Source organism: Trichoderma virens, assembly GCF_000170995.1.
Source record: "Trichoderma virens Gv29-8 chromosome Unknown TRIVIscaffold_5, whole genome shotgun sequence".
Classification (NCBI taxonomy): Eukaryota; Fungi; Ascomycota; class Sordariomycetes; order Hypocreales; family Hypocreaceae; genus Trichoderma; species Trichoderma virens.
This window is the reverse complement of record NW_014013744.1, coordinates 112,605-138,365: the sequence shown is the minus strand read 5'-3', so window position 1 is coordinate 138,365 and position 25,761 is coordinate 112,605. Positions and strand designations below refer to the sequence as shown.

Below are 25,761 nucleotides of genomic sequence, written 5' to 3'. Positions count from 1 at the left end.
CAATGCGATTGGCGTAGCATCGAGCAATGGCACTAAGACTCTGGATGGATTTCCTCACTGGGAGCGCCTAGCGAGCTAACAAGGTTTAACTAGATATCGGGCGGGTTTTATTCTAGATACACCAACTTCATAGTCATTATATAAAGCAACCGGACCATGCGGCCCCTCGGCAAGATCAGTATGAAAGGAAAAATATTACTGGCCTATACTACTAGAAATTAGAAGTAAATTGAAATCCAAGGTACTACTCAAAATACGGTAGGTTCCTAATTGAATCTCCTGCGATCATCCATAAATGTCCTTGAGAGGGGTCAAAACTGCTGTAAAATGTGCATTACTTGCCAAGTGGTTTGCAAAAGAAGAGGGACCGCAAAATGAATATGTGCATACATTGAGACAATGAAAGCAATATTTCGCTGAATTTAGCGTGGTCTATGTATGCGTACTGAGTAATTCTGTGTGCCGATTGTTATCAGCCGAACGTCTTTCACAGCATTTTTTACTCCCCAAGGCCTGAATAACTAGATCGATTTGATTCTAGTCTCTAGAGGACTGGCCTATAATATTTCTCTTTTCATGCATGTAAGTATTTCTCTTTTCATACAAGCGTGATGACCGAGACTCATTTCACAGCATTTTTGACTCCAACTAAGGCCTGAATGGCTGGATCGATTTGGCTCTAGTCTCTAGAGGACTGGCCTATAATATTTCTCTTTTATCATGCAGGTGAGTGTCTCAGACATTTTGCTTCACAGCATTTTTAACTCCCCCCAAGGCCCGAAGAGCTAGATCAATTTAGTTCTAATTTCTACCTATGCAGGCCAATAATATTTCTCATCTCCGGCGATCATCCATAAATGTGGCCTTGAGTGAGGTTAAAATTGCTGTGAAATATGCAGCCACAATTCAGCGAGCTAATACTATTTTTCTTCCATGGTCGTATGCATGGCCCAAAGATCCCGAGAGTGATCGCTGCCCAATGACGGGTATGCAGTTTCCCAATTGAGTCTCCTGCAATCCTCCACGACGGTGTGCGGCCTTGGGTGAGGTTAAGACTGCTGTGAAATACCATGCAAGTGAGCTTGCATGGATGCGTTGTTATATTTTCACAGCATCTCAACTCTCCTCAAAGCCAGGAGAGGCAAAATCGACTTTGGCTCCATATTCAAATGCTTTAAACAAGGATTCAAATACTTTAAACGAAAATCGAGATGTACTTTGATAAGGCTTACCGTTATTATTATTACAAAGAAAAGAAAAGGCAATTATATAATGAAATATTCGTCAAACACTTAAGTGGACTTCTCGTCCTTCCGATCAAATAACTACTACCTGACTGCAGCATTTCAAAACAAGATTCAATTAGTCAATGTATTGTAGAATAAACGCCCAACGTCACACACGGCACATCCGAAACCCTATGAACACTAAACAAGCAAGAAAAGAAAAGAAAAAAAAAAGAGAAACAAATTCGCCCAAGTAAGAAATGCTCCTTTGCCTGTTCGCCCCTTGTTCCAAGCATCATGCCCAGTAGTAAGACATCGTATGTACGTCTGTATGTACAAAACAAAGTAAAAAAGGTATAGTAAGTCCTGGGTAGGCTGCTTCTCGTCCCGATAAACACTCTCTTGTCTATACTGCGAGGTATTTCCCTTTACTCATGTTTCTCGTGTCAAACAATAGCCGGCCTGTCGCTGATCAAGTTCAAGAGCTGAAAATCCGCGTCATTCTGCATTGTACTCCAAAAACTCCAGAAAAGCTTCGGCCGTGTGCTTCCAAGGAGGTGAAGACACGTACCGGTCGACGTCTTTGAGCGCCAGCAATACCGCTGGGGCTCGCTTTCAAACAATTCTCTTGAAATTAAGAGGTGACGAAGTCAAGGAAAGAAGAGAAGACGAAGAAAACCCCAACAACAAAAACATCTTAACGTACATACGGCAAATTTTGGCTACAAGCCTGTCGACTCCCTAGTGTATGGTTCCTGCGAGGTGTTCATCCGATGACGTCGTTTCTGCCAACCTCACCTTGCCGTGTCGTCTGGGGGGTGGCGCTTTTGGAGGGGTCTTTTTCGCGGCAACTTTACTGATATGTACCATGGTGGTGGCTGCATGCTTGAAGGGAACGCCGTGCTTGTGTTTGGGGACCACCGGAAGAGGCTTCTTGGCTTTGCCAGTACTGTCTTCCAGCTCCACGTAATGCTCAGAGTGCTCCATGCCTGCTTTCGAGTCATTGTTTCGACTTGGTGTATGCACGCCTGGCTTTTCCGTGACTTCGGCCAGATCACTGACACTAACACTGCTGGATGAATCTCTTGGCGAAACGCTCATGCCTAGGAGCTTTCGGGCAACTTCTGCCTGCCCCGACGTCTCAGAGTCTGCATCATCGTCTGCCTCAAGCCATTTAACTTTGGCTATTCGGTGTACCAATCGCAAGGTTGTCGGATCGGCTGGGGCAAAGTGGGCGTTGTGGGAGCCCTTCAGGATCTTGAGCAAGCGGAGAATCTCATCCTTTTTATAGTGTGGCGGCTGGTTCATCTGTGTATGCGCCAGCAGAGGATATAGAATTCGCAGGTAGGTATGCCGGAGAGACATTCTCTCGTCCGGGAGATCCATCAAATTTCGAATGATGACGTCCAATAACACTCGCAAGTCGTTTGTATAAAAGTATTCGTACGTCGCTTTAGTTGTGAAAAGAAGATATAGTAGCTTAAGGATTAGAAGCTGGAGAGACGTCTCCGTCTCCCGATTCAAGAGCAGAATGATATTCTCCCCAAATGTTCGAAACTTTGGTCCGTGGAGACTTAGGCATTTTACAATGCGGTTCGTTGGCGGTTCGGGTGTCGATCCGGGATTCGTCACGGTATCTGTAGACGCAAGCATGTATTGCTCGTTCAAGACAAGCTGTTGCCATTTGTCAGCATATCTCAATCTTCAAGGACTGGGATCTCTCTTGGATGTAGAGAGCGAAACACGCACCAGTACTCTAATAGTTGGGTAATGATATGGATCGTTTACATCGCTAGACACGCCCTCGATAAGGCGAAACAATAAGTGTATAAAGTTATCGTCGACTAGCGCCAAGTCCTCCGGCGTAAGCCGCTCTACGCGCGACATCTCGTACATGAGCTGCAGCAGAAACCGATGGAGGCGCGGGTCGTCGTCAGAGTCTCGGCTGCTGATCAACTCCAAAAGGCGAGGAAAGCATGCTTCCTGGATCATGCGCGGAAACGTCACCGCGTCCTGGTGGCCGTCGAGAAGAAGCATACATACTATAGCGTGGAGCGGCCCGGACTCGTCCTCCTGCAGCAGGCTGTAGATGAGCTGCTTGCGGACATAGTCTTTGTTGTGCTTGAATATATCGCTGTTCATTAAGATCTGCGAGCACATGACAACCTCGTCTTGCGACGCGGGTTGCTGCAAGCGCAGCTGGGTCGTCAAGTTCAGCCAGGAACGAAGGGCATCGTCGATGGATTCGTGGCTGTCGCAATGTTCCGACACGCACTTGTCGAGCTCTAGACAGCAGCCATTGTCAATGTCCGTCTCCCGAGTGTTGGATGTAGCTGGTCCGTCAACTCACCATTCCACAGCCCGTCCTCCTCCTCGGGAGAGAGAGGAGAGAGCGGAGATGGCACCATCTCTTCGTAATCCGCCATGGCTGCCAGATCCCGCAGCAGGTGGCAGCGACTGCATCGGGGCCTTTGCGCAGACGATTTGGCGATGGCTGGCGAACTGGCGAACTGGCGAAGGGAAGAAGAGGAGCAAGTACAGCAGGCCAACCCGCGACAGGCTCGCCAAAGTATAAAAGGGCACGTCGACCAAGAAAAGTGAGCCAGACGTCGCCAAGCACCCAGTTCCGGTCCCAGTCCTAGACCCTGTCCCAGACCCTGAAAAGGCTCCTGATTGCTGATTGACTGGGTTTGTGTTACTTGGGATGCGAGCGGAATGCAGGCCCCGTTTGATGTGTGGGGTAAAGGGAAGAAAAGAAGGCGATGCTTCGGGATTGATTTCGAGTCAGTAGCCTGATGTCACCCAGCAGGCGCAGCCGATAAACGGTGGCACTAAGAAAAAATTATATTTCAACTGCAGCCACTAATCCATGCGCCATGCTTGCCAAATTAATATGTGGCGGCTGGGGACTCCGTATGGATGGTATCAAATGCAGGCATTGACAGAACAGTCTGCAGTATCTACTGTAATGCGTCATGGAGGTATTAGTACCTAGTACTAAGATAGGCAGGCAATTCCTCTTCAATGCAAAATGCAAGATAACGAATTGGCATATCTGTACTCTGTAGCCTCGTTCCATCATCTAAATAATTCATACAAGGGGACAGCAGCATCCTTGTCGCCACTTCGTATGTGCCTCCCTTTTAACATGTCATTTCCGTAGTGGCTCTGTTAATCTCCATCCACGCTTGGCTCCGTGCATCGGTAGATAAGACAGAGACATGTTCTCGAACCTTACATAAGCATCACTCACTCAATCAGACCGTCAACTCCAAATTAACAACAGGGATCCAATGCCTGCCTGTAGGGCTACCGTAATTCTCAACTATATTTTATCTTGTCTACTGTTCTAAGTGCTTCCGCAATGTCTGAGGGTATTCTTTCGTCGTGAAACAAGCTCTCCGCCCGCCTCTTTTGCATATGTACAGCTCCCCACGCTAAACGCCAAATCGCCCATCCCATCCCAACAAGGCCAACCACGCAGGCAACCCAAGACACCAGGTTAACGATATCATTCTATGATTTGTTCTTCTTCCCCATCTTCTCGGTTTCACCTTCTTCCTCGTAGACCTTCACTTTGTCGGCATACTCTTGGATATTGCTCACGACATAGTCGGTGATGGTCTCGCCTTTGCCGGCTGCAACCCTCAAGATCAGCTCGTTCAGTGTCTCTCTTCCTAAAATGTCAACGTGGTCGGCGGTATTGGGGCCTCCTCGCGGGCTAAATCGATCAGGCTCGTGGGGCATCTCTACTACTGTGATCTTGGCGCCAGCAGGGTTATACCGTTTCATGTGCCAGCCATGGTTGCACATGTATCCGGCGCTCAAAAGGTTCACTGTACCGTCTCCCTCACCTAGGATGACACCGTGGTCGATAGCACCTTCGGTGAGCCCAATATCGATGGTAATGTTGAGGTTGGTCATGGTAGGTTGGTCTGGTGCTCTGTAATAATATGATCGCTCTGTAGGTTTACCGACCCCATAAAAGCAATATATCTTGAGATTTGGCGCCAGAGGAAGTCTACTCTCGAGGGGGTTGATCCATTTTTTAGGATCTTTCTCGTTGGCTTCAACCTCTGCGGTGGTATGAGCAACGCCGTGAGAATAGCTTCGCTTGACCTGATCCTTGTACCAATCTTCGGTCGTGTTGAAGAGATACTCCATGGAAGCATCAACTGTAAAGTTTCGGTCGGGAGTTGTCCAGTTTGAGCCGACTCGAAAGTTTAAAAAGGAGCCATATGAGAAACCTTGGTCAGGCTGGTCATCCGGCGCTCCGTTTAAGTCACCCCAAACAGCGTTACCTCCAAGCGGCAGCATTGATGAAATGCCCGGCATTGCTCTGAAGATTTCCGCCCGCTCCTCTTTGCTCAAGAACTTTTCCAGTCCGTAGATTGCCAAGGCATTTAGCTGTGCAGTATCCCGCATTTCTCCGGATAACACGGCCGTCAGATCCTTGACTGCACCCAGCATGCAGCCGCTGATATTGATCCAAGAATCGATATGACGGTCCACCCAGTCTCCTCCGCCACGGCCGCCCTGAGCAGACTCAACCCAGTGATAAAAATAAAAAATGACTTGGCTGCCCATGCTGTGCGAGGCGATGACCACCTTTCTGCCTTCAAATGCGACGGCGGTTTCGATGTATGATTTGAGCTTTGTAAAATACTGGTCTCTTACTTCAAGATTGGGGTAGGAAAGCCTCCAGTCGTATGCAGCCGTGAATGAGTTTGTGGGATCGTATCCAATGGTTGCCAGGTTTTCCAAGACTTTGCTCCAGATCCAATACCCTGTGATGAAGAAGTCGGCTGCGTCAAAGCCCTGGGCTGCACGAAGCTTCACCATGGGCGGATCAAGCCCGGTTCGCTTATCCAACATGATGTGCTTTTTCCAAATCTCCTTGTCAAGAACCAAAGCCCTCATCATTGTCCAGCTTCCCCACAGTCTCTTTCGAAAATAGGCCCTCGAGATGTTAGCCGTGCCCCAGGACTCCAGACCTGTTGAGATGACGCCAGGTATCATGACCATGGGATGGTAAGCATCCAGCCCCTCAGCCCGAGCCTTCAAGCCGACAGAGAAAGAATCATAGGAAGTAGTAACCTCACGCTCTCCTTGAACAAGCTCGCGCATGTCCTTGACTAGGCCTGCCGGGATAACATCCAGCAGACTGTCCATGCTGAGATCGGTAAGCTCCGGCAAGTCGATCAAGTCGTTGGACTTGGCAAAGAATCCCGCAGCAATGAGACCACAGAGGCCACCCAGCAAGAAGATGAAGGTGTTGCGACGCTTGCGCGCCTTGGGCCCTCGTTCGATTACATGGACGTGGGATGTCGGCTGAATCGGCGGGGAGTCTTCTTTGGAGTCCATGGTAGTTTCGGCCGAGCTGGTCTCTGGCGGCATCCGCCTCCGCAGAGTTGTCGCCATGGTTGAAGCCCTCGTGCCAAGTCGCAGGACAAATAAAGATAGGAGAAGAGTAAATGGAACAAAGCCGTGCCAGGTGTTTCAAGGGCTAAAGCTGCTCTCTTGGAAGTTGAGTGTTGCGAGCAAATTGGTTCAAGTTGTCTAAGTAGCGGCTGACGTCAGGGCAATCATCCGGCACGGGAAGAGTTCCAGCCTTCTTAGTGGCTGCCAGCGCTGTGGAAAGGCCACTAAAGTGAACTGACAGCGCCAAAGTGCCGAGGACTCGCTCTCATCGCGAGGGAGGGAAAGAAGAAGAGGAGGGAAATACGAGTTAAATGCTGTACACAAGGGGGAAGGAAAAGTCAGACGCATGGTTCACGCCTCGGAGCGCCCCAGCAGCCCGTCCATTGGCTGCGGCAAGTTGCTGGAACCCGGTTTCAAGCATCAGATCAAATTGGCTTTTGCCCTCCGGATCTGGGAATCTCGCTGAGCCGCTGAGCTGAGCTACAGGTAGTGGACAGCCTTTTTTAGCACGTTTTCTGCGACCCCCCGTTAACATGTGATTGACCGTCACGCGACGATACGATAGCGACTGGAGCCTCCACCCAAGATTTGCTTTTAGTCAGACCTAAGGTTGCACCAAAGCCAGAGAGCTTGCCAGGCACCCAGTCGTTGCCAGGCCTCTCGAAGGATTCCCTGCTTTCCGCCGATGCTGACCGGCTTGCCTGGTTGGCTGCCACTTTGGCTATTCGCTCTCATTGCCGACTCACTGGCCGACGGTTGAGTCACTGCTCGGAGGAGGTGTTTGATCCAGAGAGGGGATAAGAACGTGGGATAGACGGACAGGTGTCTGGCATCGCCTCGCTATTTCTTGCGCTGCTCCCTAGACAGTCCTTCACCGCAAACCAGCAAAACACCATGGCAGTGTCGTCGAACAAGCAGCTGCCAGCCAACCTGGAGTATATCCAGTATGAGCACCGGCTTGAGGCCCAGTATCTCCCGGCCATCCGGGCCCTCATCTCAAAAGACTTGAGTGAGCCTTATAGTATCTATGTCTACCGCTACTTTCTTTGCCAATGGTCCCATCTTTGCTTCATGGTAAGCCATCTCTGTCGAGTTTCTCGCCCGTCACAGCAACTGATCGATCCAGGCCCTGGACCCTAAAGACTCGTCTCTCATCGGGGTCATAGTCTGCAAGCTTGAGGTGCACTCATCTCACTCGCCTCCAACCCGGCGAGGGTATATTGCCATGCTGGCCGTGGCGTCACATTTCCGCGGGCGGGGGGTTGCCACCGCGCTGGTGAAGAAGGCCATCGATGCCATGGCAAACCGCAATGCCGATGAGATCGTGCTGGAGACTGAGGAGACCAACACAGCTGCCATGAAGCTATACGAAGGCCTTGGCTTCATTCGCTCTAAGAAGTTGCATCGATACTACCTCAACGGCAACAGCGCCTATCGACTAATCCTCCTTCTCAAGGCCGTCGACCCGGATCAAACTTCCCTGTACGATGAGCATCAAGTCACATAACTTGCACTAGAACGCTGTCTTGATGGGCAAACAAATAGAGAGAAGGAGGTTCCTCGGGGATATATCGGACTGTTATAGAGAGGCGGCGCATGGGATGGCGTGGCATGGTATGACGTGACACGATATGAGGGTCATTCACAACTTGGCGTTTAGCATATTGGTCTCTACTTGTCCTAGCATGCATTGTGTTTTCAGTCAGCTTGACTTTCGTGGGTAGTCATCTCCCATTGGTTATTTCGGTGTTGGTCTCAAAGTATCTCAGCATTTTAGTATACGTTTTTTGTTGTTCTACCAATTCGAGAAGATGTTCCCTATTTGGCGCCCCTCAGGCTCGGCGAGGAAATACATCTGTAGAGCTATAAATGGACACCCTCAGTCCCCACGCATTGCCATGCGAGATGCCAATATATGTGAATGCATCTGTTCATGGTGTCAGTCTTGAGATCAGATCAGACATACAGCGCCGGAGAGCTTGCCTGGCTTATAGTAAATTGGTCGACCTCTGGCCTCAACCAGCTTGAGCTCGCGCATCTTTTGCAATACGCGCCCAACGTCAGCCTTGTCAGCAAAATCGGCCGTGTATATGCATAGAATGCGATCCTTGCGAGGATCCTCCAATGGCGATCGTGGCGCAACCTTGGCGGCGATGCCAAGCTCATTATTTGCTGTCGCTTTAGCGACAATCTCCCACATTTCGTTGACGTCCGAGGCAGGACAAAACAGCAGCCACTACGGGGGAGGCATGGTCAATAAATAAAGAATCACATATCATCAATCAACATGGGTGATTCGTACTTTGCCTGTTCGCACCTTAGCGAGATGGGCCAGCTTTAGAATGTCGTCAGTAGCCTGCTTCTGCTCTTTTCTGATTTCCTTTTCGACAATAGACTTGGCCTTTCCCGACCTCTGCATCCCTTCGATGAACTTGCTAACCAGGTGAAGCCTTTCCAGACCGCCTTGAGCGACAATGGCCGTCTTGCTGCCCTCTTCCTCGGGCGCCTCATCCTCATTTCCCTTGGAGAACTGGCTCTGACTCTCATGCTTGTGAACCCGTGGGATGTAGGGGTTGCAGATGAATATCCATGGCGTATCCGACGTCTGGTCAGTTGTTGCGGGCGGCAGTCGTGAAAGGAAGTTGTCAATCGTCTCCGTCAATTGCCAGGCATAAGATATGCCGGCATATGGATTGTGCAAGTGAGAAGCCTCGTCATTGAAGTTGATCTTGCGCTGCGGACGGCTCGGATGGACTCGCTGCTGCTGAGCCCAATCGTCCACGTCAAAGTCGGCGACACGCTGTAAGAGGTGTGATGCGACCTCCTCGTCACCTGGATTGTCCGGTCAGAGATGATACTTTCCTTGTCTCCCTTCCCACAATCAGACGAATAAAATAGTAGATGAAACTCAAGGTACCATAAAAGTCCGAGTCGTCAGAGTCCATGGCGTTGACCCAACTCGCGCCGCGATCAGGTACCCGACACCGCCGCTACTGGTGCTCCCGTATGAGCTAACGCTGGTGCACACAGCTATTATTAGTGAACGTCCAAGTACCTATGGATTGCTCAGCTCAGGCTGCCAAAAGTCTGAAGTGGCCTTGGTAGAGCCGCCACAAAAAGTGGTACAAGCTTGTGCTGGTGTTTCGGCGAGTGCGTTTGCCCAAGACTTCAAGTACAAGCCGCGCGTGGGCGATGAGGTCAAGGCATCAAAGCTGCTGCTGGCAAAATATCGATTCTTTAGTCGGCTTGGCTAGAAAAAAAGGGGGGTTAAAAGAAGAGAAACTGCAAAAAGACGTGCAGAGAGACAAAGTTTCGCCCGCGGGGATCGTCTCTTTATGTAGGTGATATTGTAATCCAGGTATTCATTCGTCTTGGTTTACAACCGCCTCCCCTGCAAGCTCTCCCCAGTGACTGCTGGCGGGCTGCCGGGAAGCGATCCGATAAGCTCCACCGCCGCCACAGCGATTTTCTTTCTTTTTCCCAGGCCACCACAGGCAGCTATCGGGTGAACCATGTCTTCAAATTGATGTTTCCTTTTTCCGCAATTCGCACCCTCTCTTAGCACGAGCACCGTTTGCCGAATATGGAAGAATTGACGCCCATCGCCTCGCTGCGATCACTGGTGTTGGACCTCCCGCCTAGCTGTGCTGAGTTCTGCCCCGCGCATCCTGAGTATCTGGTGGTGGGAACATACAATTTGCAAAAGGACGACACCGAGCCAAAGCCGGCGCAAGAGGAAGCTGAGAATGGCGACTCAGCAGCTTCCAAACCTCAGAACAGGAATGGCAGCCTTGTCGTTCTCAAGGTTGAAGGCGACGACGTGTAAGGCTGCAACTCTGGATGCCTAGGAGGCTGGTCAGGCTGCTGGACTACTGACTGTTGATGAGGGAAACAGATCGATAGTGCAGACCGTAATGCAGCCGTCTGCGCTGCTGGACCTCCGCTTCTACCAGGATGTGCCGGAATATCAAAACGTCTTGGCAGTGGTGTCCAGCACTGGAACCCTTGCCATGTTCAAGTTCGACCCGCTCAGAGATGCCAGTGCGCCATTGCAGCACTTAGCCACGAGCAGGTGCGAGGATCTCGACGACGACGTTCTGTTTCTGCAGTGCAATTGGCATCCGATTGCGCGCAAGGTGATTGGGGTCACCGCCTCTACCGGTTTGGCAAGGCTGTTGCTACTGGACGATGAGTGGAAGATAGCAAAATCTGCCAATGTGGACATTGAGAACTCTCTCGAGGCTTGGTGTATAGCTTTCTCTCCTATGGACGCTTCATCACCTGCAACGAACCAACCCATCTCAGTCTACTGTGGGGGGGACGACTCCATGCTTCGATATACGACCTGTCACTGGGAAGGGGAAAGCGATCAAGATGACCCATCATCAACCCTAGACATGCCATTCAGCTCCATAACAATCAAGGGACAGCACGATGCAGGAGTAACTGCAATTTTGCCCCTGCTGCTATCAACTCAGGATCACGGTAGAATAGTCGTCACTGGAAGTTACGATGACCATTTGCGAGTCTTTGCAATTCATGATCTTCATCACTCGCATGGTTTAAAACGCGTGCAGCTGCTAGCAGACGCGAATCTGGGAGGCGGGGTGTGGAGGCTGAAGCTGGTGGATATCCAGACCGCGGGAGGCTCGACGAGGATACGAATCCTGGCATCTTGCATGTATGCTGGAGCGAGGCTCGTGGAGATTGTGACAGACGGCAGTGGACAGGGCTGGGCTTGTGAGGTGTTGGCCCGGTTCGAAGAGCATAAAAGCATGAATTATGCTTCGGATATTTTGCCATCGCCCGCGAAGGATGGGAGGATACGCGTTGTCTCAACCAGCTTCTATGATAAGCTGCTCTGCCTGTGGGAGTATGAGCCGCGGCAGTAATACTAGAATGAATTGCCGGTGATGTCAATCCCACTGTGACAAAATATCGTCTGAGAATGGGCCAACAGGCACAGCCAAGTGGGCGGTTTGCCCTATTGGGACGGCGTCCATCCTTATGATCCAATCCTTCTAGAAGACGGAGAGAAGCGAGGCAGGCTAGACATGAATCTCGGGTAATCAAGCAGGTCCGGCGCGGGGTGCATTCGGCAGAGGCATGCTGTTGCTGATCAGCCAGGACAAGGTCCGGACCAGAGGCCATGAAGCGATGCATCGCACACCACACGCCCCTCCACCAAGCTGCAGCGGTTCCACTGGGGTGGAATATAGTACGACGACACAAGATCCAGGGGAGCGGCCAGGCTCCACCGCCGCCTGCTCTGTGCACTGGGCCAAGTAAAGTAACTGATCAAATGTCATCCGTTGAAGCTTGTGGTCGCATGTATGCTCTGTAGGGCCCTCTCAGCCTTGCAGCGCGGTGACACTGCAGTCGCGTGAAGAAGCTTGACACATCAGAAGGCTGGCGAGGCCCAAGCTGCCTCTAGGTAGCCGTCTCGTGCGGTGCCTGTCTGTGCCTTGCTCTGTCGATAGTGGCTGTTAGTGGCTGGTCGACCTGTAAGGCTCCATCTCGGGCCTAACGTTGCCTAGGCCGTCGTGATAAAGACCCCTAAAAAGTATGTAGTATGGAACCTGGAAACTTGAAAGGAAGAGCCTCAAGAGTTTTGCAACCGTTGCTCGAAGTAATAGAAGCTGGAGCTTTTCTGCCCGCTGACCGCCTTCACCTCGTGCTCGGAACAATCGTGCTCGTTTTCTTTCATCACCATCATCGACCTTCTCTAACCAATCGTACTATTCATCTTTCATGTTGCAACTTGCTCTTGCGCTTAGCCGTTGAGTCACCTTGTCGTTACGAGTCCTGAACCCCGCTGGCCTTTGTTACCGACGAGCTGTCACCTCAATACCCAAACAAATTATCCGGGCCCCCCTGCTCTTTTTAATTTTTAGTGAACAGCAGCCACCCTCGATGCTCGTGCCCAAGCCGACCGACTTCTAGAATTCTCTTGAGGCTGTCTCGTGGGATAAAAGCATCCTCGATTGCGCCGCGTGCCCTGCAGCGTTCCTGCTCGCGCCACTTTGGCTGATTATCAATCATGTCTTCCAACACCAACGGCGGCGACGCGAGAAACGGCGGCGACGCAGACGTGCTTGCCAAGATTCACCTTGCGCTCGAAGTCGTTCACAGCCCTCACTCGACCAACGATGCGCGTAGGGAAGCCCAATCTTTCCTCGAAGAAGTCAAGGACATCCCCGAAGCTCCCTTCCAAGGCTACAACCTAGCTTCCGACAAGGCCCAGCCATCCGTCGTCCGCCATTATGCCCTGTCGCTTCTCGAGCATGCCATACGGTACCGATGGGCCACTTACTCCGATGAACAATCCCGAACCCTTCGAAACTGGGTGCTGGAGCTGAGCCAAGCCGTTTCCAAGGGCGACCCTTCATATCTGAGAAACAAGACTGCCCAGCTCTGGGTGGAGGTGGCCAAGAGAAGCTGGGGCTCCGACTGGACGGACATGGATGCCATGCTCGTTGAGCTATGGCAGATCCCCAACTCGCCCGCTCACAAGGAGCTTGTCATGTTTGTCCTCGAGGCTCTATCGGACGAGGTTTTTGCCGGAGATGATTCGGTTGTTGCCATGAGGGAAGGTGTCCTTAGCAAAGCATGCGTCGAGATCTTCACTCCTACCGCGGTCCTAATCGAGGCGTTTCCCAATCGTCAACCTGGTCCAGATGTTCGATGCGGTCACGAGGGCTGGCTCAGTCGACTTTCAGAGTTCCTAGGCCTGTGTATCAGCGCCGATGCCAATGACGAAGTTAAGACATGCATTGTTAAAGGATTCTCCGTTTTCCTGTCCCTTATGCCGTGGGCTATTCCAAAGGCTATATCCTCTGCTCGCTGCGTGGCTATTCTGTCTGCCGGCCTAGCGTCGCCCTCGACCGAAATCCAAAAGGTAAGACAAAGAGTGTTGGCGGACTATTTTCTCGTGACTCAGGCTGACAAGCTCCCAAACAGGTCGCCCTAGATGCCCTATACGCCCTGTATTGCCGGTCCAACTTTACAGATGAAGAGTTCAGAGACCTCGTGGCCCCCATGTACAGCAGCGCGTCCATTCGGCTCTTCAAGGAACTCATTGATCGATCAGCGGTCGACGCTGACGACGTAGACGAAGACAAGTACCAGATCTTGAAGAAGCTCTCTGAGGTATGCCCCCGTACAACTGCACGTACCCGGTTCCCTCTAACAAGTGTTTCAACAACAGATGCTGTCAAGCTTAGGTGATTATTTTGAGAGGAAACATTCACAAGTCCCTCATGATGCAAGCCCTGAAGGCTTCCTGCAGCTTTTGCTCCAAGTAGTACAAAACCAAAGCCTCATGGTGTCAATCCCGGTCTTAGTAACGTGGACGAGGCTCCTTGCGAACAAGGTGATTGGCCCAAGTGATCTTGTTACATCCATGATAGGGCCTCTCCTCGAGGTCTGCAGCTCCAGATTGGTCCGATATGAAAATCTGCCTCAAGACACCTCTGACCCAACCTTCCTATTCCTGATGGAGGACACCGATACCATCCCCGAGCGCCATGCCTTCCTGGGCAACTACCGCCGCTATAGCTCACAAATCGTTGAAATGATTGTACAACTCAAACTAGTCGATGCTGTATCGCATATCCTGGGGCGCACAGAACAGGTTCTGCTGCATCTTTATGATGGACAGCCTCCATTTAATAGTGAGACATTGCCGCAGGTCCCCCGCTCAGATTGGGAGCATCAACTGACTATGATCAGAGCAAAACTATTTCAAGCATTCGATGCCTGTTTTGCAGGTAGACGCTCACTTCACTCTGATTGAAGCATCTTTGAAGGGATACGCAAAGTGGAAGAGATCACACCAGCACGACAATGTACGCGTCCAAGAACACTTCAAGGTTGATACGATGATGCTAACAAATTAACTGGACAGCAACAACAGATAGCGGAGCTTGAGTCCAGCCTTGAAGGCTGGTGCACGAGACTTTTGGCGATGAACTTTGAAGTATGCTCTCTGCTTATAAGAATGCCATAGCCCAATATCATCATTGACTAACACTCGGCGCTCTCTAGGACCCTTTGATACGAAGGCGAACTCTTCAGCTGCTCGTCTATTTCTCAACAAATGCCCTGAACAAGAACGCAAACTTTATGCTGAAAGTGCTTGAGCACATCATTCTCACGTGGCCTGTTTTAGAACCGGAGTATCGCGCATACAATGACGCCATTAAAGATTTTCAAGTTGAGAGCATGGTCGAGCTGCACCGCCTTGCGATTGGCATGCCCGATCACCTCCTGGTATGCTTTCTCTTTCAAGCTCTTCGCATCTTCACGTACAAGGGTGCTAACTGTTTTTGATCATTAGGGGGTTTATGACCAAATCGAAGCCCGTGTAAATGAGATGATGTCTACTGGAAAGTTGGACGATAGAAGAACTCTTGCTTACCGAAGCTTTTTATTCTTGATCATGTAAGTTTCAATATCGAGTAATCACTTGCAGATCTAGTGCGGTTTCTAATCCAGGGGGCAGACATCGAGCTAAGAATCTTGACGCCCAGGCCAAGATTCAGAAACTACGAGAGTTTGTTGAACCGGTCAAGGCGCAATGGCAAGAGGAGAATATCAAATCTGCCGTGAAATCGTACTCTGGCTTCTGCGAACTTCTTGCGCTAGATAAGGCTCAGGCATATTTGGTCAGCCGCCAGGCACACAGCATCCAAGACTGGGGCTCGTGTGAGCTTGACGCGGAGGGATTAGCCCTCCAGAACGAGTTGGAAGAGCGCCTCAAGGTATGTGTAAATCCCAGAAGCCCTACACCCCGCTGTGAGCATGTGCCGATACAACATCACAGCAATTGCCGCTCCGCCCGATGAAAACCCTTCTCGCACTCTCCGTGGATCGAGTCGATAGGTCATCCACCGCCTTCCAGGCTACCTCTGTAATTTGGGAAGGAGGATTCGCAAACATCCTGGCAGATTTGCTGCGTCTTTTGAGGTACGTGCTCTTGACGGTCGAGATGCTGTTATTTCAATCCTTTGTATTAATTTCCTTCTAGCTATGCCCACGCCTCGCATAACCCACATAATTGGACAGGGTTCCCAGAAAACATGCGCCACATGGTAGACAAAGTCCTCAGCGATAGATTTTGGCAGGCCGGTATCTCTGAAGGAAGCAAAGATGACTTCTACGCTCGTGTTCTCGATAAGAAGGGCACGATAGAAGGGCTTGCATCCACGATCCGTGGGTCAGTTCGGTTCGTCCGTGAAACAGCCTATGGAGTCATATACTGCATGAGCAAGCTACATTCGCAGTTTTACGGATTCAGCGAGCTCGCCGCTCCATTGTCTGAGGCCTTCTTTACAGATTCGATATGGTTGTCTACCCACCAGCAAAGCAACCTGCTGAGTCTGGTTCGGCATCTGGTCGATGACTGCCCAGTTGATTGTCGCGAAAACTTTTTGCCCAGACTTTTATCTTCGTGCTTCCAACAGATGGATGCCAAAATCAACTCGGAATGGGCAAAGCTGGAGCAGCAGCAGAGTGTGGTGGTAGATGGGGATGCCGAGCTCAAGGAGGAGATGAAGTCTGAGAGTATCCTCCGCCAAGTAACGTATACTGCCGTGGTACTGGTGGCAGACTTTTTGGATCCAACCAAGCCAAGTATGATAAGCCCTCGATTATTTCCCACGTGCTTGCGTTTGCTTACCTTTTACATAGATTCTCCCACTTTGAAGTCACAGGCCCAGCATGCCGACGAGCACAACAATTCTGGGGAAGCCTATCCCTCTCTTCGAAAGTTTTGCCTGTCGCACCAGGAAATTATCGAACCGCTCTTGCTTTTCTGCATGCATGGAATTCGAATGCGAGATATACGATGTTGCGGGATGCTACTGCGACTATTCATCTCTCTGGTGCCGGAATTCGCTGGTCAAGGATCCAAGAGAAGCCAAACAACTTCCGATGGAAACGGAGTCCCAGTGGATGCAACCCCAATCCCTTCAGAAATCGCTACTGCTGTCCGAGAATATATCTCTTCGGACGTAATGAGAGCATGCATCACGTCCTTCCACGAGCCGTACTTTGTGGATGTGCAGAAGGAGTTGGCATCGCTCATTGCCACAATTGTGGTCTATTATAGCACCATCACATCGACGCCGACCGATGTTCTCATGGCACTGCCGAATGTAAATCCCGCGGAACTGGAGCGCTTAAAGGCCTACGTAGCCAAGCCGGGGTCTCACACACGGCAACAGAGAGCAATCGTCTTGGAATTCTTAAAGGATCTCAAAGGAGTAAGCGTCTCAGAGATGGGGAAGCTGAATAAAGGCTTCGATAATTCAAGCCGCTCTAAGCGCACAACCCGGAGCAAAATGGCACAGGGATTCATGACCAGCGCCCCGGCAACGTCTGATGCTGCGGGCCGCAAAAGGGCGGACGCCGCTGGAGGCAGGGATACACCTGATGGCCTGGAGGGCATTTCTAATTTATTCGAGAGCTGAAACAAAAAAAAATATTTGGATAGCGGTTTAAGCCGCCGGAGCAACAAAAAAAGGATATAACAATGGTGACAATGGGGCGCAACAGGAGTTTGCCTTTTCCCTATTGTCTTGTACTGTTTTTATTAACATATCAACGCTTTATTAGAGCCCGTGGTGCAAGAGCCGTGGATGGAAGGCAGGAAGACGTGAAGAAGAAAGCTGATAAAGGGCAGAGTTTTTATTGGAGGAAAATGAGCAGTTGTGGCTTATGCCACCTACAACTGGCGAAGAGGGGATGGGATGAAGTCGTCATTCTGCCTCAAGGCATCGCAGGGATTCTGATCATCAAGGTACCTAGACAAAGCCACGAAAGGGGGGAACCCGTAGCTACTAGTAATGTTAATGATATCTAGTAGCACAAGATGGAGCTATCTGATACTTCTGGCAAGCATTTACAGCCTCCTCTGTCCAGCTGTCGTGAAGTGTGTGTGAATAAATCTTTAGACGGGATGACAACGACAGGGTGTGTTATTACAAGTGCCAAAGGGCCTTGTCGTAAGGCGTCGTTGGGGCGGTTTGCCCCCCTGCCTAGCATCCTTGGCCGATTCCTACTCGTACATACATGTCATAATAATATTCCGAGAGATGCCAAGGCAATGGTTGTGGTTGTTTTGATTGGGCTGGTATTGTGTCGCCTGGGGAGAGGGGCGTTTTATTTGAGCACGGCCATGTCAGTTGGACGTGAAGTGCGAGGTCCGGAGTCCGGGTTACGGCGGTGGAGGGATTCAGCTGTTTACTGTAGAGGAAATATATTAAACAGCCACCCTGTGTGACTGTACAGGCATGTAGGCGGACTTGGTGCCATCATCATCCATTGGTAATGGATTGCAGGGGCCGGCGGGAAGCTTTTCATTTTTTACGAGTTATTACAGTACTCAGCCAACGAGGGAATATGGCGTGGGTGGTATTGATACAGGTAAGCGGGTGAGAATGAAGAGAACTAAAGAAGAGAGGCGAGGAGAGAGAGACAGTAGGGAAAATAGAAAGAGAGGGAGAGAGGCAAACATTGCGTGCATGCTGAAGCTGAGCCGGGCCTCAATGGGTGCGACGTGCAACGAGGGGGTCGCACGCACCAGGACGCACGCTGTGATCCGTCTCGCTTCGCGTGTTTTCGGCCTACCGGGGGAGAGGCGGTTCGGTAAAGGGCGTGGTTGATGATGGTGGTTATTTGGCTAGGTTGTTTGGCGGTTAGATTGGCGGCGCTGGGCTTTGGCTTTGGCTTTGGCTTTGGCTTGTTCCCGTTTTTTGGCGAGGGTGAAGAAGACGAAGCTGATGTTTTTGCTGTTTCCTTTTATTGTTTTATATACAGGTGGTGATCAAGTACGCGTACGGCAATCCTTCATGTCGTTGCATCCAAGCTCGTAATTCGGGCGGGGAGTTCGGGATCCAACCGCCCAAAAGCCAGGCCTCTGCCTGCTTGCAGCCTCCCAATCCCATTTCGGAACTGCACGTAGCCTCTTTCTGCGCACCCGCAGCATCGATTGGCCCAGACTCTATCCGTATTTTCTCTCCATCTCTTCTATTTTCTTCTCTCCTGTTCCTCTACTGTATTCCCTACTCTCTGCATCTTTTGTTTTGTTTTTGCTCGTCCCCCCCCCCGTAACAGCGGTGCCGTGCTAGTTAGTCTGTGGGAGCGGCAGATGGAAACCCCCCATGACACTCATGACACTCGTCAAACGGAGCCGTTTCCTGTTGGCTCGTCGCAGCTAATTATAGCCCGAAAGGCCGAACTTTGCTGGGCTTGAGGGTTTGGTTTGGTTTTAGTTTGATGTACTAAAACAGCAGCTCTGCGTCTCTCTGCATGGCATGGCATGGCATGGCTTAGCAAAGCAAGGCATGGGACCAAAAAGCTGCCGGAGCTGGCATTGAGCTGCAGCTTTTTTAGACCAGGGGCTGTCATTGTGGCAACTCCGCAGGCCCCATGCTAGTCGCAGCTTTTGACTTTGGATCCCGCGTTGGTGGCATCTCTTTAATATTACCGTACCAGTACGAGGAGCGAAGTCCGGACTTGGGGGGCGTCAAATCTCGGAGCTGCTGGTTGAACCCAGTTTGAATGGACAAAGGTGCTTTTTACCTGGTCGCACAGCCTGCCCACATCTTGGCCGTAAAAGATTCTTCAGCATTTCTCGGGATCCTGGGATGTCAATTTGTCATGATATTGGTTACAGGCGCCTGTCAAAAGATTTGCGGATCGGAGATCTGAGCATGTATATCGTACTTCGGCACTCGCAGCACCTCCAGTAGACAGCGGCTTGCCCTTAATTCACCTAGTAGGCGCTTGTAGCTCCCCCAGTTAGCGGTCAACTCTTTGTATCACTAAACTCGAACCATCGCAAGCTCCAGCGCCCCAACACATCACTGCAGCAGTCCACAGAACCAGAGCATCAACTGTAGCCTCCCCCCTGGCACCTGTCAGTTCAGTGAGATCCGCGACATGTCAGGTTACATCTGCTAAGGTACCTGGCCCAGCGGCCACCGCAGGCAGGGTGCAGGTACAGGTACACGCCCAACGCCCAGCACCTCCGCCATGCTGCCTACACCTGTACCAATACCGAGCCGCGAGATTCGTATCCACGCTGGTACTGCCAAGCTCTCGCTTCCAGGTTTCTTTGTCGTCGTCTTGCTGTGACGAATTCCACGCTTCCGCCAAACCCGTTCCGTCTCCTTGCTTTCTTCTTCCTCCTCCTCTCTCTTCCACTGTCCGTCTTACTTGGTGCTTGCTTGCTCTCGTGAGCCCTCTCCCATTTGGCTGGTCCGGGCTGCAGCTGGCATCTGGCATCGAGACCGTCCATCCTTGATCCCTGGAGCCTCCTATTCCCATTCCTGCTTCCAGCCCTTTCCCCCTCATTCGTCGTCATCCCAGAGCCCGCGCTTCACGTGTCTTGCTTCTATTTCTATTTCTATTTCTGTTTCTGTTTCTGTTTCCTCTTCCAACGTCTCTTCTTGTTGATTCCCTCGCCAAATCGACACCAGTGAGACTGAGTCCGAGTCGGTTCCAGTACTGTAAGTAACAAGAGAGTGAGCGAGAGCCAGACAGGCGACCGGCACAGGCTCCCCGGTTGACACGCATGAATCTGACCAAGATCCCGGCTCGCCAGAAATCCTACAATCCAGATCCGGATTTCGCTTATAGCAGTACGAGGTGGATGGCCTATATCTCTAACTCTGTGCCTGCGATAGCTTCATTCTCCGCAATCCTTCATCTGGCTCTTGACGCCCTGTACAATTTTCAGCCGCCCTGCTTTGGCTCCTTGGCTCCTTGGCTCCTTGGCTCCTTGGCGTCCAACATCTTGTCCGATTCCAGATCGCTCCTCAGTGCTCTGCCGTGTATACTCGCCACCACTTTATCCGGGAGGGACATCCAGCCATTCATTAGCTACATAGCCTCGGCAAATCAGACATCCATTTCACCAAGTCGCTGCTCAACTCCTCTCTCATCGCAAGATACGTCGCTTCTCGCCTACCTGCCAACACTCGGCATTCCTCGTCACTCACTGTTGCACCGTCATCCACCTGCCTGCCTTGTGACAGGTTGAGCAAACATTTCCTTTCGTGGCCTCTTGTTTATAGGCCCCCCTCCCTCTCCCCCATCATCTTTGGGAGTTGGTTGGCGCCCTCAGATTCTCGTCTCTCGAATCTTTTCTCCTTCACCGTCCCCTCAAGAAACCATAAGCCAGCTCAGCATTCTGAATCTCACTGCAATTGCTTTTTTAAAACCGCCTCTCCGACTCCTCACTGTCTCTCCCATTTTTATACTCTTTTTCCCCTTCTCCGGCTCTTAGTACCGAGATAGGGCTGCGTGGCTTTTGGCTTCATACGCTATTTCCTCCTCATTTGAGCTCTCCCATCCCGATTTGGCAAGAGGGTCAAGCCCAGCAAATTCGCCCTATATACATATACCCATATACACAGTCTCAAAGCTTTGTCGTCCATACATTCAGCTCGTTGACATTTCCGGCCACTTCTCCATGGTTCAAGATCATGGTTTCAAGAACACGACATTCAAGCTCAGGAACCGATATTTGATATAAGCCAGCCAGTTCTGTTCCTCACCATGGTCTATCAAGGCAAGCCCTCGAGGGGCTGTCAGATGTGCCGTACTCGCCGCATCAAGGTATGTCTCTCTGCTCCTTACCCTGTTATGACGCGCCTCGTCGAAACTCATCATCTACTAGTGTGATGAGACAAAGCCCACATGCAAGCAGTGTGCCAAGTCTCGCCGGCAATGCCCCGGATACAGAGATGAGTTCGACCTGGTGTTTCGTAACGAGACCCAGGCGACGGAGAAGAGAGCGCAGCGGGCATCAAAAAAAGCTTTGGCGCAAAGGATGACCAAATTCGCCCCCGGGTCTACGCCAGAGCCATCATCTCCCAACGGTGAACATTCGTCTGCAAATCCCACCTTTGTGACATCTCAACATCTGTCATCGCTGGCTCCATATGGCCGCAAGAATCAGCAGACCCCCTGGACTGGCCTTTACACCCTTCTGCAGAAACCGCAGATGGATTTGGACGGCCAGGTCACTTGCCATTTCCTCTCCAACTATGTCCTCATTCCCCGGCAGGGCAACGGACGCGGGTTCCTCGAGTACGTAGTGCCATTGCTGAGGGCAGAAGAGGTGGCCCCTCACTTCAAGGCCGCTTTTGATGCTTGTGCCATGGCTAGTTTTGCCAATACCCGCGGAGATGAGCTTCTGGTGGAACGCGCCCTGCGCATCCACTCAAAGGCATTGGGGGCTATAAACATAGCCTTGAATAACCCAGACACCATCAAGCAGGATTCCACACTGGCGGCAATCCTCTTGCTGGGGCTTTTTGAAAACATCACAACTAGAAACCTGGGCATGCTAGCTTGGGGACCTCATATCCGTGCGGCGATCCAGCTTGTTAGGAAACGGGGCCGCAAGCAACTCCGGACCAAAATCGGAGTCTCCTTGTTCATAGCAGTGCGAACCCAAATGGTAGGTTCTTCCTCTATCCTGCAACATGTTTGACCCCTTGTACATTTCCATCTTCTTGATCTGACCGTAGTTTTCGTAGATTGTCCACACGCTCAGTACTGCGAAGCCACCCCTAATGCAGGCAGAGTGGTGGATCAATTCAGATGCTGTCCGGGATACGTATGCTTCTCAGTGTCAGAGGCTCGGCATTCGCACCGGAGAGATTAGGGCAGAGGTAAACCGGCTCATGAGCCAGCTCCCTCGAAACATGGAGAGCGTTGAAGCTATGAAAGACATGATCAGACAAGCTCGGGAGGTGGACTTTGAATGCGTCCGGTGGGCGGAGACGGTCCCGGACGATTTTCGATACCGGACGATCCTCTGGCAAGACGAAATTCCCGATGCCGACTACAGTCAGCTGGAAGTATTCCCAGGCCGCGTCGATGCCTATCCAGATTTGTGGGTGGCCAGTCTATGGGGCATGATGCGAGTATCACGAATCATCTTGGCGTCAATCGTGATCCGGTGCGCTGCCTGGGTCTGTTCACCTGTTGACTACCGCACGGCGCCAGAGTATGCCACAGCAAGAAGAATATGCGTGGAGAATATTACCGATATCATAGCTTCGGTACCCTATCAGCTCGGGTGGTTTAGCACGCGCAAGCACCTATTTCAGCAAGACAGCCTTTCTGGGTTTGCTTGCGGTGAAGACGACACCTACAAAAGCCTGTCTGGATACTTCCTAACGTGGCCGCTGGCCTGTATTCAAGGACAAGACTACGTGACTGAGGACCAGCGGACATGGGCCCGTGGACGGCTCACCTACATCGGGAAGCATCTTGGTGTCTCGTACGCTATCATGCTGACTCAAGTATGAAACCATTCCAATTCCATTTCTCGTGGCCTCTTTTTCAGCACGCACATGCTATGTACAGTTGGCTAACAGCAGGAATCAACTCGCAGCTCCAATATCGGACTCCTTCCATGCTCATCAGAATGGATGGCACAATGTCCAACAGTCCGTCTGTCAACGTCGAGAAGCTTCTCTCCATGAAAGTCGCAAAGCCGTCCGAAGGTCTATCCACTATGCCTATGCCGTCGCAGTTGTTCCGGCAGCAGACGTTCCAGGGTCAGCCGACTGTACTGGTACGTGAAGCAACAAGAATTATCTGTAATGGCCAGAGTGCTAACATGAAATGACAGTTGACGCAGCACGCTATTTCGACGTACGATGATACAAGTCCGGAAGGGGATTGAGGTCCAGGACAACGCAGACCAGTCTCGTTTGGAATTTCAGAAGGCGCATGTATCGGACAATCAATCAAGAAAGGGGTGAGGTTAGGCGCACAGGCTCGGAACATGCCATACTTGGACTTGGCAGTGTCATCATATTGCTTTTATTTGGGGGGATTATTGGTGTGGGTGCATATAACATAGAGAGTGTTACATTATAGGATACGTATGACGGCCTCTTAGATGTCTTGTTCAATCCAGCGACAGCCGTTGAGTTTGGCGACAAGAAGCTCCTCCACACCGCATTTTCCCAAGATGCTGTATCCGTGGGAAGTAATGGTGAAAATCAAGGTTCACATTAAAAGCCCCATCTGGCTTACTCTCCTCGCCACAAGTATTTCTGATGTTTCTGTCACATGTCATTTTGACATTTAATCCAAAGTTGACTCATCGAGCTTATTTCCACCTCGCTATTTCGAGCCTTTCCGTTTCCTACAATCAATAGAGCATTAGCTGAATATGAAACCCTCCCAGGAATGCAGGTTTAGATGCTCACATCTCCTCGTCTCTCTGCGCGGTCCCCAGATTCCAAGCCTTGACGACGTAGCTCTGGGTCTTGTCGACGTATTTCTCGTTCTGCATGTGCTTGACGCCGACGCGGACGCCGTCCTTTGTGAAGACGACGTTCTTGCGGCCCATGCGCTCGGACGCGGTCTCGCGCATCTTGGTGAAGGAGAGGTAGATTTGGTAGAGGACCCAGCCGCCGCCGCTGAGGAGGGCGATGGCGATGATGAGGGGGATGATTTGGCTGGAAGAGCGCGCGCAATCTGCGTGTTAGTTGTTTCTGCTAGAGCTATGAAGGGGGGGGGGGGGTTGTTCTTTCAGAGAGGAAGCGTACCCCAGAGTTGATGCCATGATGTTCGGGAGGGAGAGGTGCGAAGTGGGGGAAGAAACAATGTAGACGGTTGTTGCAAGTAAAACTGGGCGAAATATAGCCCTGGGTATCGAGGTTTGTTCTTGTTGTGGTTATTAAAGCGATTTAACGGCAAAGGCGCAAAGCAGCAACGTCCAAAGGCGACTCTTGGAAATGGGCGTGGCGCGAACAGATGATGTCAAAGGAGCGAACAGAGTTTGAAAAGAAGAAAAAGGGCAGCTGGCCAAGTAGTTGAATGGCGTAGCTGAAAAAAAGAGAGAACCCGTGACGGTTTGGAAGAGAAAAAGAGGGAGCTGAAGAGCAAGTTGGGAAGCTTTGGAGCGATCGATGGCTGGAGGGAGGGAATGCAAAGATTAAAAGAAGGACATTGCATGTGCAAGTGGAGGAGGCCTCAGCTGTTTGTTTTTAGCTGGCGATGGGATTCGATAATTACTGCCCGAAATAGCTGCTGCGGTACAGTACATGTATGTACCTGGTTGCATGTGCGATTGCGCTGCAGGATACATGTACATAGCCAGCACTAGGCCGGGTTGTTGATTAAGGCGATCAAGGGAAGATCCTGGGCGGGTTTTTGCTTCGGGGCTTGGAGTCAAGCATATTCCCCGTCCGGCGCGCCTTTTTCGCTGGTCTTGTGGTTCTTGTGGTTCCTGTTTCCCCTTGCCGAGTTCCTGAAGATGCTTGTTCCCCAATGTTAGTTCGTGCCGCAGCCAGGGACCGCAGCCTGGGATACAGCGGTTTCAGTGGGCTTTGGGCGGCGCTAATGCGCTGGGGGCTGGTGGGCTGTGGCGGGCTAGCGAGGGGACCTGAAAGTCCATATTACTGCGTGTCGTCTATTATTATCATCGTCCGTGGGCCTGGAGAGGGAGGACATTGCTGTGAAGCATTGATGATGCTACTGCGAAAGAGACGCTTTGCGCCAATTGCATTGATGGCACATGCAGGGATGGGCTGAAGAGGGTGGCATTTGTATTAGAAGGGCTCCGTGCGGCGGTATCAGATATATGGGCAATTATTGAGTCAACTTCATCCTCAGCGAAAGAGGGAGTTCAAAAAGAAGAGTCGGCACATCGAAATGCTTCAAGGTTACCGTTTGGACGCGGTAGGGAGATTCCCCACAGCGAAAAATGTCCTAATCGGGAGGACGCTGCAGCGGCGATGATGGACAAGGGGGAGAGTGAGCAGTCAGAAGGATTTATTATATCAGATGTCAAAAGATTACTGCGTGCATTCGATGGGCGAACCGTTGCGGTGCCCCTTGTTGCTTGCTGGGGGTTTGGAGTCTGGGCTGCGTGCCGAATCCCGCTCAGCGTTGCTTCAAGGCCATGGTTTCAATTGTCAAGGTATTACGGAGTACCAACAGCTACCCTGCAGGTTGGCTTTTCTGCACGGCTTTGGAGTGAAGGAGGGCATGGCTGTTCTCATCGAGGAATCAAAAGTCACAGGTAACCAGTCATCTGCCATCTACCCCGTGTTTAGATCTACCACGTGGCTTGATT

General features: G+C 51.2%; 8 protein-coding genes across 8 annotated transcripts; 4 read left to right on the top strand and 4 right to left on the bottom strand.

Annotated features, from left to right (window-relative positions):
• Nucleotides 1–1,347: 1,347 nt before the first annotated feature.
• Nucleotides 1,348–3,869, bottom strand: TRIVIDRAFT_212460 (uncharacterized protein; the record flags this gene model as incomplete). The annotated part of the gene is made up of 3 exons (XM_014102020.1): nt 1,348–2,885; nt 2,976–3,511; nt 3,577–3,869. The coding sequence occupies 3 exons, from the start codon at nt 3,650–3,652 to the stop codon at nt 1,968–1,970; spliced, it is 1,530 nt and encodes a 509-aa protein (XP_013957495.1).
• Nucleotides 3,870–4,742: 873 nt separating this feature from the next.
• Nucleotides 4,743–6,647, bottom strand: TRIVIDRAFT_37216 (uncharacterized protein; the record flags this gene model as incomplete). The annotated part of the gene is made up of 1 exon (XM_014102019.1): nt 4,743–6,647. The coding sequence occupies one exon, from the start codon at nt 6,645–6,647 to the stop codon at nt 4,743–4,745; it is 1,905 nt and encodes a 634-aa protein (XP_013957494.1).
• An 894-nt stretch (nt 6,648–7,541) lies between these two features.
• Nucleotides 7,542–8,154, top strand: TRIVIDRAFT_36628 (uncharacterized protein; the record flags this gene model as incomplete). The annotated part of the gene is made up of 2 exons (XM_014102018.1): nt 7,542–7,721; nt 7,774–8,154. 2 exons carry the CDS (start codon nt 7,542–7,544, stop codon nt 8,152–8,154), a joined length of 561 nt encoding a protein of 186 aa, XP_013957493.1.
• Nucleotides 8,155–8,479: 325 nt separating this feature from the next.
• On the bottom strand, nt 8,480–9,592 carry TRIVIDRAFT_190288 (uncharacterized protein; the record flags this gene model as incomplete). Its single annotated transcript, XM_014102017.1, has 4 exons — nt 8,480–8,574; nt 8,631–8,883; nt 8,950–9,479; nt 9,565–9,592. 4 exons carry the CDS (start codon nt 9,590–9,592, stop codon nt 8,480–8,482), a joined length of 906 nt encoding a protein of 301 aa, XP_013957492.1.
• Nucleotides 9,593–10,230: 638 nt separating this feature from the next.
• On the top strand, nt 10,231–11,539 carry TRIVIDRAFT_36914 (uncharacterized protein; the record flags this gene model as incomplete). Its single annotated transcript, XM_014102016.1, has 2 exons — nt 10,231–10,469; nt 10,543–11,539. 2 exons carry the CDS (start codon nt 10,231–10,233, stop codon nt 11,537–11,539), a joined length of 1,236 nt encoding a protein of 411 aa, XP_013957491.1.
• A 1,148-nt stretch (nt 11,540–12,687) lies between these two features.
• Nucleotides 12,688–17,119, top strand: TRIVIDRAFT_147266 (uncharacterized protein; the record flags this gene model as incomplete). Its single annotated transcript, XM_014102015.1, has 11 exons — nt 12,688–13,545; nt 13,608–13,796; nt 13,855–14,320; nt 14,379–14,494; nt 14,554–14,625; nt 14,694–14,918; nt 14,986–15,089; nt 15,151–15,409; nt 15,472–15,614; nt 15,676–16,280; nt 16,338–17,119. The coding sequence occupies 11 exons, from the start codon at nt 12,688–12,690 to the stop codon at nt 17,117–17,119; spliced, it is 3,819 nt and encodes a 1,272-aa protein (XP_013957490.1).
• A 4,093-nt stretch (nt 17,120–21,212) lies between these two features.
• TRIVIDRAFT_74205 (uncharacterized protein) lies at nt 21,213–23,590 on the top strand (the record flags this gene model as incomplete). Its single annotated transcript, XM_014102014.1, has 6 exons — nt 21,213–21,272; nt 21,334–21,564; nt 21,661–22,119; nt 22,199–22,969; nt 23,062–23,244; nt 23,302–23,590. The coding sequence occupies 6 exons, from the start codon at nt 21,213–21,215 to the stop codon at nt 23,353–23,355; spliced, it is 1,758 nt and encodes a 585-aa protein (XP_013957489.1).
• On the bottom strand, nt 23,571–24,246 carry TRIVIDRAFT_199639 (uncharacterized protein; the record flags this gene model as incomplete). The annotated part of the gene is made up of 3 exons (XM_014102013.1): nt 23,571–23,649; nt 23,888–24,139; nt 24,230–24,246. 3 exons carry the CDS (start codon nt 24,244–24,246, stop codon nt 23,571–23,573), a joined length of 348 nt encoding a protein of 115 aa, XP_013957488.1.
• Between the last annotated feature and the right edge of the window lie 1,515 nt (nt 24,247–25,761).